Source organism: Brachyistius frenatus, unplaced genomic scaffold (assembly GCF_029030835.1).
Source record: "Brachyistius frenatus isolate BFR_SWC_R1_liver_20210118 unplaced genomic scaffold, ASM2903083v1 Contig_13, whole genome shotgun sequence".
Taxonomy (NCBI): Eukaryota; Metazoa; Chordata; class Actinopteri; family Embiotocidae; genus Brachyistius; species Brachyistius frenatus.
In genome coordinates, this window is record NW_027210612.1 from 6,552,226 (window position 1) to 6,568,365 (window position 16,140).

At 41.6% G+C, this 16,140-nt stretch overlaps 1 protein-coding gene across 1 annotated transcript in view; it reads right to left on the minus strand.

Moving 5' to 3' along the window:
- Window positions 1-1,406: 1,406 nt before the first annotated feature.
- Window positions 1,407-16,140, minus strand: part of srbd1 (S1 RNA binding domain 1) — a 51,748-nt gene continuing 37,014 nt past the window's right edge. The window contains exons 17-21 of the mRNA XM_069692990.1: window positions 12,913-13,019; window positions 11,218-11,385; window positions 10,573-10,707; window positions 5,510-5,694; window positions 1,407-3,535 (exon numbers count right to left, since the gene is read on the minus strand). Coding sequence (XP_069549091.1) covers window positions 3,243-3,535; window positions 5,510-5,694; window positions 10,573-10,707; window positions 11,218-11,385; window positions 12,913-13,019 — 888 coding nt within the window. The 3' untranslated portion in view covers window positions 1,407-3,242. The remainder of the gene's footprint in view (window positions 3,536-5,509; window positions 5,695-10,572; window positions 10,708-11,217; window positions 11,386-12,912; window positions 13,020-16,140) is intronic.

Below are 16,140 nucleotides of genomic sequence, written 5' to 3' on the forward strand. Positions count from 1 at the left end.
TGACTGTTGTAGGTAAAAGTGAGACTCTTAAATGATAACGATGTATGATATAAGTGATCTGGATTGCCAAACTTGGGACATGTGTTAAAAGTATACAGTTACCACGTATAGATAGTTAAAGTCAGCTTGTCAGCTACAAAGAGGTTGCTAAACAGTAGGTTTCAGCACAGCGAGCTGCCGTGTCCATCAGCAGATCTTGACTCAACGCGTAAGAACCACCGAATGTACGTAGATGGAAAACTTACATCAAGTCAAAAAGAGTAGTGAAGTTGTGACACTGCTAGCATGCAGGAATTTTCTCTTGGAAGTAGAAACCAGCACTGACTGACTGACGCAAGCGACAAAACAAAGGAAAGTAGATGGAAAAAGTGTTCCCAACACAGAGACCTGAGGAATAGAGACTGCCAAGACATGCCTATTATATTTGATCCAAATATACAAGGTTGTTTTGGTAACACTGCCATCTTAACAGCTTGATGCACATGTGACACTTGCCTTGGAAGAATAAAGATTATAATGTTGCCCATTTGCACATCCAGGCATCCGTCCCTGGCAACACGCTGATCCTGCACACCTATGTTATTTTACTGATGTCATTTTCTGTGGATACTCATGATTCCCATGAAGGATCTCATAAGCTGAGAGATAACTTGTGCTGAAATTTGCTGAGCTTATTCATGTTGCCAAGGGAGTAAATCTTGTTAATTTTATTTCCCCTATGGCTTTTCCCATTACACTAAACATGTTTTCACACCAGATAGTACTGCAGCCTTTATGGGTTGATCGCAATGTTTCAGACTTCTAATGCTTTTTTGACAGGTGGTCTGAGAAATCTGAGATCAACAGAGAAAGCTATATTCTCCAGTCAGTGTTTGCTTAGCAGGATGCTTTGACTGGCTGCGTGAACTATTCTCTCTGCACCGGTGTGAGAAAAGTTCAGATGATTTTGTATCCACCTGTGTCGCCACGGCTGGATCTTGAACAAAAGATGACTAAAGGGAGCCCTGCACGACCACCTGGGAGGTTTTTCTTTGTTAATTTGACTTTTAAGAGCCTAAAAAAGTAGCCAACATGTTTCACACGAGCAAGTGTGACATCCATTTAATCGCTTGCTCGCCATCAATTTTCTTCACATTTCACCAAAACCTCAAGGCACACCTGAGCTCACTCCATAACACAACAGCCGAGAACCAGTGCAGCAGAGGACAACAGAGAACTACACAACTACTCCCGCAGTTACCCTGCTTCTCATCACGGGCTCATTACTGGTCAGTGTTTGACAAAAACTCCAAGGGGGCAGCAGTAGCTGGCTGCCAGATTGCCTGTCCCATCGGTGTGCTCACGTTTAGTAGAGGGAGGAAAATTAAAGGCGGGAAAAGCAAGAATGGTGCTGAGGGAAGCTGTGTTTATTTCTACGAATACATGTGGTCCCCGAGACAAAAACACTGGAAACATTAAAAAAAAAAAAAAAAAAGAGACCGTGCCAAGCTACGGGATATGAGATCAAAACAAACAAAAGACAACACAATGAGACAAGGAGAGTTAACATCAAATGAAATAAAGGTATCTTGATTAGAAAATAGAATCCTTTCAACAACAACAAAAAAGAGTGGATAAAGAAGGACAATGACCTACAGCACATGAATCTAGTCTGAATGCGTGTGCAATTTTCTCAGATCATCACTAAGCAAACTGCCACTACTGATTAATTTTGATCGAACATCTCTGTGTTTGTGTGTCTAGAATATATTCCATTTGTTCCCCTGAGGGGAGATAGATAGTAAAGCAGCACTAACAGTGATTAGGTAATCTGCATTCAGTATAAGGTTTAGCACGGGGGACCTCGGGCTTTCTCAGAACCATATTTCATGTATATCTTTTTTTTTTATTTATTCAAGTTTCATAAAAACAAACAAATTAGATAATGTGGATGGGGAGTCTGGGATTAATTTTGAAGCAGCTGATTAGTGTGTGTTTGTCTGCGTTTCATGGGATAATTGTGTCTGGGATCATGCCTGAAAAGCCTTCAGGCTTTACTGAGGTCGGGGAGATAGAAACACGCCCACCTCCTCCTCGTCTGCCTGACTCCGCCCACACCCTCACCCCTCTCATTGTCTTTTCACATTTTCCTGTGGTCTGGAGGGAAAACTTATCCTTTAAGCTGCCGTCTTCTTTCCTCTTTCCATCACACCACACATCCGCTCCTATATTTCTTCCACCTTCCTCATGCCACCCTCCTCTCTTTTCCGGTCTCACTCATGCCCCTCCCACGCCAATGGGAAGCAGTCTCCCACAGTGAAATTTCTGGAAATCTTCATTTTGACAAAATGTACATCCAAAGAGTAAGGTCGGAGCATTTTATTGTTAAGCCTCACCTGCCAATGAAACCAGTCTCTGTAACAGTTGTACGATAACATGTTGAGTGATTCCCTTGGTTTGTTGACATGTTACAAATACAGTAAACAACAAATAACACAGACTATAGAGAGGTGTCCAGGGTGGTACAAAAAAAATTATGAAGAATTGCATTTGTTTTATTGAAGTATGTGAATGATAACCATTGTGAATTGTATTCAAATAGAAATACAAATACAAATTAACAATAGCAGCTCAAATATGAAACTATCTACATTAAAGTGAAAGTGCAAAAAAAATGATGTTCTCACTAAGCCGTGTCATCAGAGTCGACGCTGGTGATCAGTAGATGTGTCAGAGAGCTCACCAAAAGGTCAACGGACAAACAAAACATATTTTTCTGAAATTAGGAAATTAGGTTTAGTGTTCAATTCCAAACAAATTACCACTTCAAAAGATACACAGGTTGAGAATAAGTAGGACCTGAGAAAAATCACTTCTGTGGAAATGAACTCTCGGTTCGGAAGTAGGTTTGATTTTTCATCTATTCATCATTTTGATATTTCTGGACTTGTAACCGCTGTTCTTGGAGCTGGATTGCTCTACATGTAGTCAAGGCTTTAAATTTAACCATTTTGCTTGCTCCATGTGTAACTGAATGTGTGTTATTACAATTGCAAAAAAAAGAGAACAAAAAAAAGGGCCATTCCCATTAACACACTTAAGCAGGTTTCCTGCTCAACTCGATGTCAGTTCAGCTTGTAAAATGAAATATCAGTTCTCATTCGCAGTCACTTTAACCGTCAGAAAATAATTTGTCTCGGTAGTTTTGTGTGTAATTTCCTGTGACAACTCCAATCCGATGGTTAAATATTAATTAGGTGAATCTATTGCAGGACCCTGATCAAGTCCAGCCCGATCCGTCCCCTCTGAGGGTCGATGTTGAGGACCCGGACCTCCACCCGTTCTCCAGGTCCCAGAGCCAGGCTGCGACTGCGCTGGCTGACAGGCAGCTTGTCCAGGGTGATGTTGCTCTTGTGGATGAGGCCTGCGCGGCCAACACCGATATCTACAAACGCCCCGAACAGAGTTGTGTTGTCCACGCGGCCCGTCAGCACCGCACCCACCCGCAGATCACTCATCGACACAATGCCCCGCTTAAAGTCCGCCTGCCCAAAATCTGGGGATGGCAAACACAGATGTCAAGGGAGAGAATGTCAAAAAGACGAGGTGGCAAGATGGAAGTGGAGGGAGATGGAAGTCTACGACAAAATCAGCGAAGGGATGTCAGCTAGTAAAAATGTGTGGAAGCCGGGAGAGATGGGAAGGGAAGCGAAGGAATGCAGGAAAAATTTGGGGGCGGGGCAGAAATGACAAACAGATATTACATTTCCAGCAGTAACTCAATTCTTGTTTCTACATACTTCCACATTTCGCAGACATTCGATTCAACCCCACTTTCCACTTTGCCTGTTGAGGAGTTATTTTTCCTTTCTGTAACATTAACACAAACAAGGAAGGCTTGCGCTCCAGGAAATAGTCGGGTCCAATTATCCTCCCCACAGCACTGATTTCATGCGGTAGCCTCAGCCCATCTGTTTACTCAGCTGAGCACTGGCTAGGAGGCCAAGGGAAGTGTACTGCAACCGAATAGGGCCAACCGCAGAATGAACCCTGAAGCTGCGTTCTTTAATTTTAAGACGTTAGCCACCACTGACTTGACTTTTTTCATCACTTTGTGAAACTGACTGAGAAAGATGAATCTGATAATAAACCTTGGGAATGATTCTGTATTTAACTAACCCGATTGTAAAAGTACTTTCTAAAGCCAAGTTCATGTTTTTAAAGTGGGTTTTTTTTGTACTTCAATCTTTGTTTTGCTAACTCAAGGCTAAATGGGTATTTTATGGTCGTAATAAATATTATGTTTTCAGAATCCGTGAGTTTGGCATAGCACATATAATAATGCCAATGTCTGTGTTAAAACTTGTTTCTTACTTTTCTTTCCTTTTTAGTTAGCTGGTAATATTCTAAATCCAAGCTTTTAATGACCATTTCAGATAGGACATTTTACTTATATTTCCTCTTTAGCACTGATTAAGCTTGCTAAATCAAACATAAATTACATGAAATTACAATGCATGGCTTTGAGCTCACTGCTCTTGTATTTCATGAACACAAATTATAGATGAAAAAGAGAAAAAGACAAAAGAGACAGAGATGCGGTATAATTTCTTGCTCGAGAAAACAATTTTGAGCAAAACAAAACAAAATCTAAAAGTTTTTGTGTGGTTTTATTGCTATGTTTGTATGTGCCTGAACTGAAGAGCTTGAAATTAAGGAGAAAAACAGTTATTTGTGCATTTGTGTGTGTGTGTGTGTGTGTGTGTGTGTGTGTGTGTGTGTGTGTGTGTGTGTGTGTGTGTGTGTGTGTGTGTGTGTGTGTGTGTGTGTGTCTGTAAAGCTCCTCTGTCCAACAACACAGTCTGCTGGACCCATCACACCCTGTCAGAAACATACTGCTTGTATTGTTGGGGCTACAGGGAGGAAGCCGCAGCACTGTCAGATCCTATCAAGTTACACTGCCAATCCTTGCCTATTATAGTAAAGGCAAGAAATAGTAAGTGTGTGTTGTAACTAGCAAACCAGTCAAGGAGCTGGACAAATCCAAGTTTGATTTTCTATCAGTCAGTGGGGACCTATAAAGGCCATTATGAAGGAAAGATGACAGACTAAGAGAAGTTACCCGGACTGATAGGCTGCACACAAATGTAGTCTATGAAATTTTATATGACTCAAAATGCTGATAGTTTTGTGTTCAGTGATACTAAATGTATGAATTGTAGATGTATGGCCTTGTATAATGTTGCCAAAAGTCATGTTATGTGTGTGGGTACTGAGGGGAGGTAGAGCAGGGGTGGTGGGTGTGGGTACTGAGGGGAGGTAGAGCAGGGGTGGTGGGTGTGGGTACTGAGGGGAGGTAGAGCAGGGGCGGTGGGTGTGGGTACTGAGGGGCGGTGGACGTGGCTATTGAGATTCGTGAGCGACTACACACTCTCACCTTGTTGCTGAGGCTTTGTATGACGTATTGCCTTAAAAAAAACAAGTTGATATCAATACATGTGTGTGTGAGTGTGAGTGGCGGGAGTCTTACTTTGTCTCATGTCAAACCCGGGGGGCTGCGTGAGGCCGTCTATGATGAGTTTGAGGGTCTCAGGTGTGGTGTTCAGTTTTTGGGCCAGTGCCTCCTCATTGCAGGTCCTAACCTTGCTCTCCACGCAGTGTCGCAGGCCTTCACTCCCAATTTGGTCCTCACTCCCACCCACGAGGGACAGAAATCTGGACAACAAAAATATATAAAATATGGAGCAGAGTGTGAAAACTGAACTGTTAAAACCACAAAAACGACAAAGTAAGAGAGTAAGAACGAGGAAGGGACGGATGGAGGGAGAAAAGGTGATGACAGATTGTGAATAATGATGAATAAAAGAAAAGTAGAATTGTAAAAAAAAAATTAAAAAATGCAAAGATGCAGGAAAAAGGGAGGGAAATAATTAGTACAAGCTAAAGCAGGTGAAGTGAGTGGGCGCTGGGGAAAAGGAGTGAGGGCAGTAGAGGTGTGAGAGTAATACACAGGAAGTCGTGAGCTGCCAAGGTGGAGTTTTCTGTTCTGCAAAACACACATGTGCACAAATGCACATATTTAATTTTACCCCCCAGTAAATCAGGTAAATCCACAGTGGGCTGTAAACACCCCGACACCTTGTCTCATGAAACTGCCTCCAGTGTGCTCAGGTCGGACTGCCTGTCTGTCAACCACACTTGTATCACTTTATTCTAGCACGATGTCCCACCACATAATGTCTAGACAGCCAGTCAGGTCGCACCATTTCGAATTCACTGAGATATAAAATCCAAACTAATTAGTGCTTCTCTGCACTCTGAACACACATAGGAACAAACTGGCACAAGAGCCAAAGTAGGAAACACGGGTAATGGAAAAATGGTAAATGTGTGTGTCTGTGAGTGTGTATGCTGTATATATTATTTACAGTAGGCACTCGGCACAGCTGGTGAAAGATGTGAATGCGTTTGCCTCCATGCATGTGTTCATGTGTGGACCAGCTGGGTAGCATCCGTGATGGATGTCGCTCAGTGGCAGCCTGACGCCAAACAGACTCCGCAGCTGTCCACCCCGTGATGGACACAACAGGTGGACACACACACACACACACACACACACACACACACACACAAAGTTGATTCATACACAATGTTGTTCAGAAATGCTCGTTTGGCAGTAGCAGGGACACTGTCGATGTAACATGAAACAGCTTGTGTACAAACTATGTACGAAACAGCTGTGAGCAGAGAGGCCCCTGCCGTCGAAGTCACCGTCTACCGTCCAACAGAGGGAGACAGGCAGAATCAATCCATCAACATCAGCAAAGCCTGATCGCTACAAAATAGTAGCGGAGTATGTGCCAGAAATGGCTTAGTGGTGAGGAAACAACACCTTTGGACCAAAGTGGATGTCTGTGTAACACTCGGCTCCTCCGTCTTGTGTGTCCCTGAGCTTCTTAACTTTCCAACCATAACTCTCTATACAGGGAAATAAATACTTGTGTCTTGATGGCTTAGTGGTCTAAGACGCATAACACAAAGCCCACCTGCATGGAATCCAGGCTGGGATGGGAGGTTGACAAATAATCTTTAAAATAGCAGGCTACATTTTGTACACCACGCCTTGATCATCTCAAGTACCACGAGAAGGCAGTCCAGACGGAATATCTTTCTCCAACAAACAAACTTATATCAATAGTCTAATTTCTCATATTTTAACTCTCTACAGACATTCACAGAAAGACTTATGCGACTGGATGTTTTGAATAAGTTGTTCAGCGTTCTTCTTTTTATACACACTGAGGCAGACGTGCAAGCTTTTTTCCATTGGTAGTCAAAACAATTCAGATCCCAAACATATGAGCACACAGCTCCAAGAGGGGGCACATGATCAGTTTACAAATCAAATATAGTTCTTCTCTTAAAGCTGAGTGACAACAAATCTTCAATATTCGAGAGGAGAACAGTGTTAAGAGGAGCAGAGAAGAGGAGAGATCTTATAATGGATCTGGTGGGTGGGCATGCTCCTCATTCAGGTATGTGTGTGTTGCCCTTCTCATTTTTCAGTGGTGTATGTTAGTATTTAAGGGGTACCAGGAGTCCAGAGGCCTCCACCGCTGTTGGGTTCATACTCATATAATTACTACCAACACTGTGTGTGTGGAAGTGGAATACGTGTGTGTGTGTGTGTGTGTGTGTGTGTGTGTGTGTGTGTGTGTGTGTGTGTGTGTGTGTGTGTGTGTGTGTGTGTGTGTGTGTGTGTGTGTGTGTGTGTGTGTGTGTGTGTGTGTGTGTGTGTGTGTGTGTGTGTGTGAACGTGGGGTTGGGTGGGCTGTAACAGATTTTATCCAGCCCACAGCAAGAGCCCAATGTCTTTCGTTATCAGGCACTGACTCTTTACTTATCAGAGGAATAATTGCCATCGAGTGAAGCCGCTCTGAGCACCAGATTAATACTAATACTATTAAGTATTTCATAAAATGGACGCCAATGGCTCACAATTGTGCGCTTTATTGATATTGTGACGTGAAATATCTTATGGAGTCGATCCTCTAAAGCTGAATACTAATATTCTTCACAGAAAAGTTTGATTTCAAGCAAGCACATCCCACAATTTCTAAAACAAGGGTGGTCAAATTTAGTCTGTGCCTTTGTGTTCCAGTGTGTGTGTGTGTGTGTGTGTGTGTGTGTGTGTGTGTGTGTGTGTGTGTGTGTGTGTGTGTGTGTGTGTGTGTGTGTGTGTGTGTGTGTGTGTGTGTGTGTGTGTGTGTGTGTGTGTATATGGTTACAGAAAGGGATTGATGTGTGGGCTGTGAGCAGTAATGGAGGATCCTGTTCCACTAATGTGATGAACATGATATTCCTCATACACCATAAAGACACGCAGAAACACACACAGACACACACATTCCTTCACAATCCTCCCTCCCAACCTTCTGTTTTCATCAGCTGTAGGTGAGGATGTGAGAAGAGCAGTGACACATTGCCCAATAATAATCTGCCCAATTTGACATTTTTGATTTAGAGAGGTTAATGTGCGCAAGTATAATAAGTTAGTCGAAAGGAGGGTTTTCCAGAGAATTTCTAATTAAGGTTCACTTTCAAAACATAAAAGTTGACCCAATAAAAAACAAATGCGTAACAGCAAAACTATGGAGAAGAAAATCGCACAGCTGTGAGGGTTTTTCCTGTCTGAATTTTAAGACACATTCAAATTGGCCAAATCACCCACACACTCACCAAGTAAAATGTTCTATTCTGCAGAGGCGTGACGTTCCTTCTGATTTTAACTTCAATGCTGATGATTTGTTTTCCATTGCATCTAAACTATACAGCAGTCTGTCTGAATTTGAAGGAATGTATGGCTTTTCCTGCGCTATGACATTAGACTTCAACTCCCCTGACCATCTTGAGGAACGTTCAAAGAGATGTGACATGCTGTAAAACCGCTTAAAACCACAAGACACACTTTGAGATGCTTTCAATTAATATGTACATTTTTAAAATTTTGGAAAAGTTTGTAGAATTCACACAAACACAAAATATATTTATATCAAGTGAGACATGAATCCGTACTCAATGGAGCAAATTCCCAGACATGGATTATAGAATAGTCATAACAAAGGATACAACATTTGCCAACACAGGATTAAGAATTTCTGAACAGAAGGAAAAATAGAAAAGCAGAGAACGATGAGGAGACTGATGAGAAATGAGAGAAACATTTCAGGATGGAGTGGGAGACCTGAGGCAAGAAAGAGAAATGAACAGCAGACGGGTGATTAGTTACCACATTGTAAATGTAGAATATGTTATGTATAAATAAAGAGATGGAAATCGTAGACTTATAAAATATTTTTTCTCTTCTCCTGAGTAAATTTCATACCTCTATTCCTACAACTACAAACTGTTTTAATACATTAATTTGACACAAATATAAATGTGGCATTAAGGCTTTTTAAAGCTCTGTGGAAACTATGCAAGATCTTTTTCAACTGTAAATTTTTCCAGTTATTTTGACCTGACTTCAGCACTATTTTGGGCACCTTACTGAGTTGAAATAACAAACAGCACTGAGAAAGAAAGAGAGACGGTTCAGGATGGGATGGAGAGGGAGAGCTGAGCAGATGGAAGAGGAAAAGAATGAGAATGAAACATAAAACAGAAATGTAAGGACACATAAACTGTTTGGATGCATAACACATCTCTATAAGATGAAGGAAAGAAATAAAAATGTGTATGAAAAATGAAAGGGGTCGTAATATTTTTAAACCTCTGATCTCGGACAGACACATGAATCCACAAAGACACGTGGTCACTTGACCGAAGTAGGAAGGACAAGAAAAAAAAACACAGTTTTCATTGGGGCAGCATCAATCTATCAGCTGCATGTGTGTGCATGGAGACACATACCCCCCACACACACATTTACTGAGGCCATTAAAGCACATCAACATGAGGGCAATGCTTAAAGCCACTAGTGTCAGAACTTATGTAGACTAAACACAGTTGAGTGACTGCAGCTGCGTGAGAGAGGGTCCTCTGTCTCTCTCTTTGTCTGTCCATCTGTCTCACACACACACACACACACACACACACACACACACACACACACACACACACACACACACACACACACACACACACACACACACACACACACACACACGACACAGAAGTCTTGGGCAGATGTTCAATGTGCTTTTGATATCAGCATCAACAGCGCTAACAATCATTTCTCACACAAGGACACACACACACACACACACACACACACACACACACACACACACACACACACACACAAAGCCAATGCCTCCTCTCTTGTATCCCGTGTCTGCGTAAATCAAATCAGAGCCCTCCACCACTATAACCAACCCCATATGAGATGGTGTCAAAATCAACTCCATCTTAGCCTGAATGTGCTTTGGCCAGTGGGATAGGCTGCTGTAAAAGAGTTTGTGTGTGTGTGTGTGTGTGTGTGTGTGTGTGTGTGTGTGTGTGTGTGTGTGTGTGTGTGTGTGTGTGTGTGTGTGTGTGTGTGTGTGTGTGTGTGTGTGTGTGTGTGTGTGTGTGTGTGTGTGTGTACTGTACCTCTTTGCCACATAGTAGGACTCTGGGTGTATACAGGTCTGGTCCAGGGGGTTAAATGAGGTTGGTATGTTGACACTAGACTTCCCTTTTCCCTTCTTAGGCGCTGCTTGTACAGGGTGAGGTGAGGATTTGGCACTGTTTTGAAAAGAAAGAAATGCATTTTAATTTCATGAGGTAGTCTAAAGCTTAGACAGCTCTCATAACTTTGGATCAAAAGGTTGATGCACAAAATTACAAAATAAAAACATTTTCTCCATTACCTCGGGTCATATCTCGCCATTTAGGCAGGTTACACTTTATTTTGTTGGACTGGGAGATTCCCGTTTCCACCCAAATACAATGATGGTTAATTAATTTTGTTTGCACCACTGACTGCAGTGAAAACTTCCATTCCAAATAACGCAAATACACGGACTATTTCTTCAATACAGCTTCTGTCTATATGCGGATTATCCAGAGTAACTGAGAGTCTGGAGAGAGTCCCCTGCTCCACCTCGTCTTCGTCACGCCTCCTGAAATAAATCCTCCCGCCCAACTCTGCTCTACATAAGAAACACTTTTGCGCATCAAGCAGCATCTGAGTCATCTGTGTGTGCGTCAGTGGTTCTATGCATCTGTATATGCAGCGTGTAGATGAGTGTGTACCTGTGCAGGGTTTGAGGGTTGATTCTGATGAAGCCAGCACACTGCTGGTAGGTCTTGGGCCCCATGCCCTTGACCAGTTTGAGCTGCTCCCTGTTGTTGAAGGGGCCGTTCTGCTCTCTCCACTCTGCAATATTCCGTGCCCTGCCCGTGTTTAGGCCTGCTACATGCCTGGAAGATAAAACCACAAATGAAGAGGAAAAAAATTAATCACATCATGTATTTATTGAAGTAATTTCTGGAAGTCTGTTGAAGTGTCTTTATCCGAGTTCACTGGATTCCATGAAATTGTAGGAAACTCAAGTTCAGTCTCAAAATGAGATACCAGTGGTATCAGCAATAGCACACAACTTCGTAGTATTTGTTTTTCGCACTGTCCACACCAGATTACGATTATAAACAAACTCTGCATCTGTGATCTCTCATTTAAACAAACACTGGAAACACAAGAGACACACGTTATTCAATATTTAGAGAGAGAATTTGTTCACTTTTGGAGGAGCAAAGAAGAAAGGTGATGTGAAAGTCAATTAGGTCGGCTCTGTTAATGTCCACGGTGACTCACTCACCCTAAAACACACTGCTATGTCAACACTCCACATAATACCTCAGTCATCAACGCGTTTGTGTGTGTATGTGTCAAATGTGTGTAGCATAACTTCTGGCAGGAATGGAAAAAGCTCACTTGCAGAGCAGACAGGTAAACAGATGACCTGATGCCTGCCCTACAGCTAATGCCAGCTCATTCCATACTGTTTATGTCTGCAGCAAGAAAGTGTGTGTATATCAAATGTGTTCACTTCCTATAGTTTTGAGTCATGTGTATGGAGGGAACAAGTTGCTGCAAATAATGACATGTCTCTGCAGTGCAGTATTCCGACAATGATTTTTGACCACATGACCACATGTATATGAATGATTTCCTTCTCTGCATGTGTTTCTGTGACTGTGTCTACCTTGCCTAATTCTCTCTGTTAATCCCGTTCAGCCCAGTAAGTGAGGTCAGGGGTGTGAAGCATTAGTCTAAACGGAAAGCTGGCAGTCCGTCTGTGTGTTTGTGTATATGCGTGGAGCATGTGCCTGTGCTTGAGAGCGAATGAAGCTTTGCCATGTTGGGACTGCTAAAGGAAAGTATGTCAGAGGCCTGAGCCTGACTTCATCTCATCTTCAGAATTTGCATGCGTGTTTGTGCTGGTGTGAACGCATGCACTTGCTTATGAGGACATATCTACAGAAATGTACAGAGGTTATATGCATTTCAAATGGTCCGACTCTTATTCATCATACAGTTAAATCAGAAAGGCATCTGATTGGCCAGTCATTCAGACTGAAGGTAGGTCAGCGCCGTTATCAAAATCCTGGAGTCACTGAGATTACATGAAGAGACAGAAGCAACTGAGACAGTGTAAATCCACAGACGAATTGTGGGAAGTTCTCAAAGATGCTTGAAACAAGCTGCCTGCCCAGTACCCTGAAAAAGCTATGTGCAACTGTACCGAGGAAAACTGGTGCCGTTTCAAAGGTAAGTCGGGGCCACAAAAAATATTGTTTAGTTTATAGTTTTGCTCAACTCAGTGAAATCCAATGTAAAAAAACAAAAACAAAACTATTTATGGTTGGTCACCATAATATTTTTAATGCTTCAAATTATTGTGTTTTTTAAAAAAAAATTACAGTGCCGCATGTAGCATCATCTACCTCATCAGCATCTCGGAACAGATGTTGATGTCCACCCCCACGAAGCTCACACACTCCTGCACCACTCCGTCCAGCGCTGCCTTCAGAGCTCCGGTTGACACATCATGCTATAAAAACACATAATAAATCCATGTAAAGTTTTCACATACACGCACAGTCACACAAATACAGAATATGTATCAATCTGAAAACTGGTTTAGCAAAGAAACATTAAAACACTGCTTTTGTCAGCGGCTCAGGAGAAAAAAGTTCCCCTCCCCCTTCTAAAACAGACACAGACATGTAATATGAGATATTGCTCTGTAGTAAATATATTGGTTTAGGATTTGTTTAAATCTTTTATGGACAGATTGACACTAAAAACAAAAAGCAGATTTAGATTTATTCTAAAAAATATTACTGCTGCATATTTCTGTAATAACCCTTTGTTATATTCCCTCCCACACATCTACCCAATATTTTATATTGCACGGTTATTAAAGGACTCTACATAATCATATTCTAATCGTGTAATCCCATGCTGTATGGTTGGTCACCATAATATTTTTGCTATGTAATTCTATTTTGTCCTGTGTATGCACAATTTCCCCAAAAGGGATTAGAAACATTTTACTCTTAAAGAGATGAACATGGTAGCAATAAAATAATGACACACTGAGAAAAAGCAGCTTTGATTGACAGGTAGTACATTAAGGAAGAGGTAGAGAAAGAATCAGAGAGAGAGAGAGAGAGATGATTGACAGACAGAAGGTGCGCAGAAGGGGAAGGGAGAGTAGAGAATGTTTAGTTTGGCCTGTCAACAATCTTTTCCTTCAATACAGTGCTCATGTTAGTGTAGCTCTCTGTCAATAAAGATCCCACAAATGAACCCTTCACACTTTTCAACCACCAGCCAATCATCCATTTATCAGGACATATTTTCCAAAATCACTGGAGTCTTTTTCCTAAGAAGGAGCAAAGAGAACAAGGAAAGGAGAAGGAAAGGAGAAGAAGAAGAAGAAGAAGAAGAAGAAGAAGAAGAAGAAGAAGAAGAAGAAGAAGAAGAAGAAGAAGAGAAGAGAAGAGAAGAGAAGAGAAGAGAAGAGAAGAGAAGAGAAGAGAAGAGAAGAGAAGAGAAGAGAAGAGAAGGCCAAGGAGTTCAGATGGAGAGTGATGCCTCAGCAACTGCTTAAGGATTAGCTGACAGTCTAAACTAGACGACTACTGTGTGCGCGCGTGCGTGTGTGTGTGTGTGTGTGTGTGTGTGTGTGTGTGTGTGTGTGTGTGTGTGTGTGTGTGTGTGTGTGTGTGAACGTGACTGGGACCAGCATGGGTTGTCCTGTAACATGATCAAGCTCTCAACAAACATAGACTTGTAAACAGATAACAACAACAACGCCAGCTAGCAAACACACCCTCCTCTGTCAGCAGGACAGATGAGGACACGGGACGGGAGGTGGGGGGTGAGGGGCAGGAGTTGAGGGTTGGGAGGGGGAGGGGGTGAGGGTAGCAGGGGGCGGGGATGTCAAAGCTGGAGGTATCCATGAGTGATTTAATTTTTAGTTCTTCTGTTGTCACAAACTCAAAAGTTTTGTGATCAACAACTGTAAAATCAACAAACAGTCGGTCCAAACCTAACTTAGAATGGGAAGAATTATAAATGTTTGATTCAGCACAGCGGAAAATGAAGACAAGACACAAAGCTGTACTGAAGAGGAAGCACAGCACCCCTGGTGACTCCTTTAGTGACCTGCAGTCTGGCTCTTGGTGAGAATGCTGTGGTTCTACAGCCAGAAGCATTTTAGAGACCATAAAAATAACTTTCCAAACAAAACCAAGTTCTAATAAAACTAGGCCTGAAAGATTTATGATTTCAGGTGAACGGATATAGAAAGAGAAGAGAGTCAGAGATAGTCCGAGAGGGCAAAGAGGAAATCACCTGAAATGTCACACCAAAGAAGAATGTTTTTACACGAGAAAGGTGGAGGTGTGCGAGGCAGTGTGAGTTTTAACCTGCAGTAAAACCCCGATGAAGGTGTTCTCACATTCTTATTGAAACCTTATCGAGGTGGGAGCAGCACGACAGTATCCGAGGTATCGTAACTAACGCAGAGGTTGACGTTCACCTCTGTACATAACTGCATTTAGTGAGTGATGGGAAAAAAAACTCAACTGAAACTGAGACTTAAACTTTAAAAAGAATTCATTACATTCTAGTCAGAAAGCAACATTGAGGGAAAAACATAATAAACATGGACACACGGTTAATAAACAGCAGGTCAAGTGACAGTTTCAACTCACAGCAAACATCATCAATTTGAAAACTGAGTTTATGAAGGTTTTTTTTTTTTTTTTTTTTTTTTTTTTAAATCAAAGCCTTCCCAACAGAGATACTTTATTGTAGTGCTTTTAAAGTTGACTTGAACAACACCTTAATTCTCTGAATTTAATGGTTGTGCCAACTGAGAATATACAGAATATATAATTACATCTCTTAATATAGTATGCACATACAAATTATTGGTTTTCTGTATTTCCCATGAAATGAGCCCTACTGTGTAAATAAACTTTTGCTTGCTTGTTAATGACTCCATAATGATTTGCTAAAAGACAAACAGTACTGGATTTACAGTACCACCATTCATTTTGCCAAAAGAAACGCATACAGTAATACAATCTTAAATTTAGAGTTAAACAAAAGCCTGACATGAACAACTGCATATTCAAAAAAAAAAATCATTTATCACCTAAAACAAACTTTCATTGGCATATCTGGCAAAAAAAAAAAAAGAAAGAAGAAAAATCTGTCTTTTCACTTCAAGGAAAATCCTGCCAAAGAAATGTGACTTAAAATGTACCCCTCAGTAGCAAGAGTATATGAGTGTAAAGCTGCATTCATTGACTATATGCTATTGGCTGACTGGGCCAAAAACCGTACAATATTTTTTATTACAGAAGCCCTGTGATGTTGCTTATGAATACGAGCTATCTCGCTGAGTAAGGCACCGCTTAGCTGGTCTTTGGCTTACTGCTACCAAAGTAAAACTGCTACACAGTAAAAAATTTGTTTCCAGGCATGCAAATATGCTGTATCCACAAGTCCAGACAGGGAGCCCAAACACGCATGCACACACAAGGAGGAAACAAAAAGTAAGGAAAAAAACAAGTCTTTTTCGAGGCTATAGTTGGAACAGAAAAATTCAGATAAACATAAAATTCTACAGACATAGATTCAGAGAAGTGTGTCTC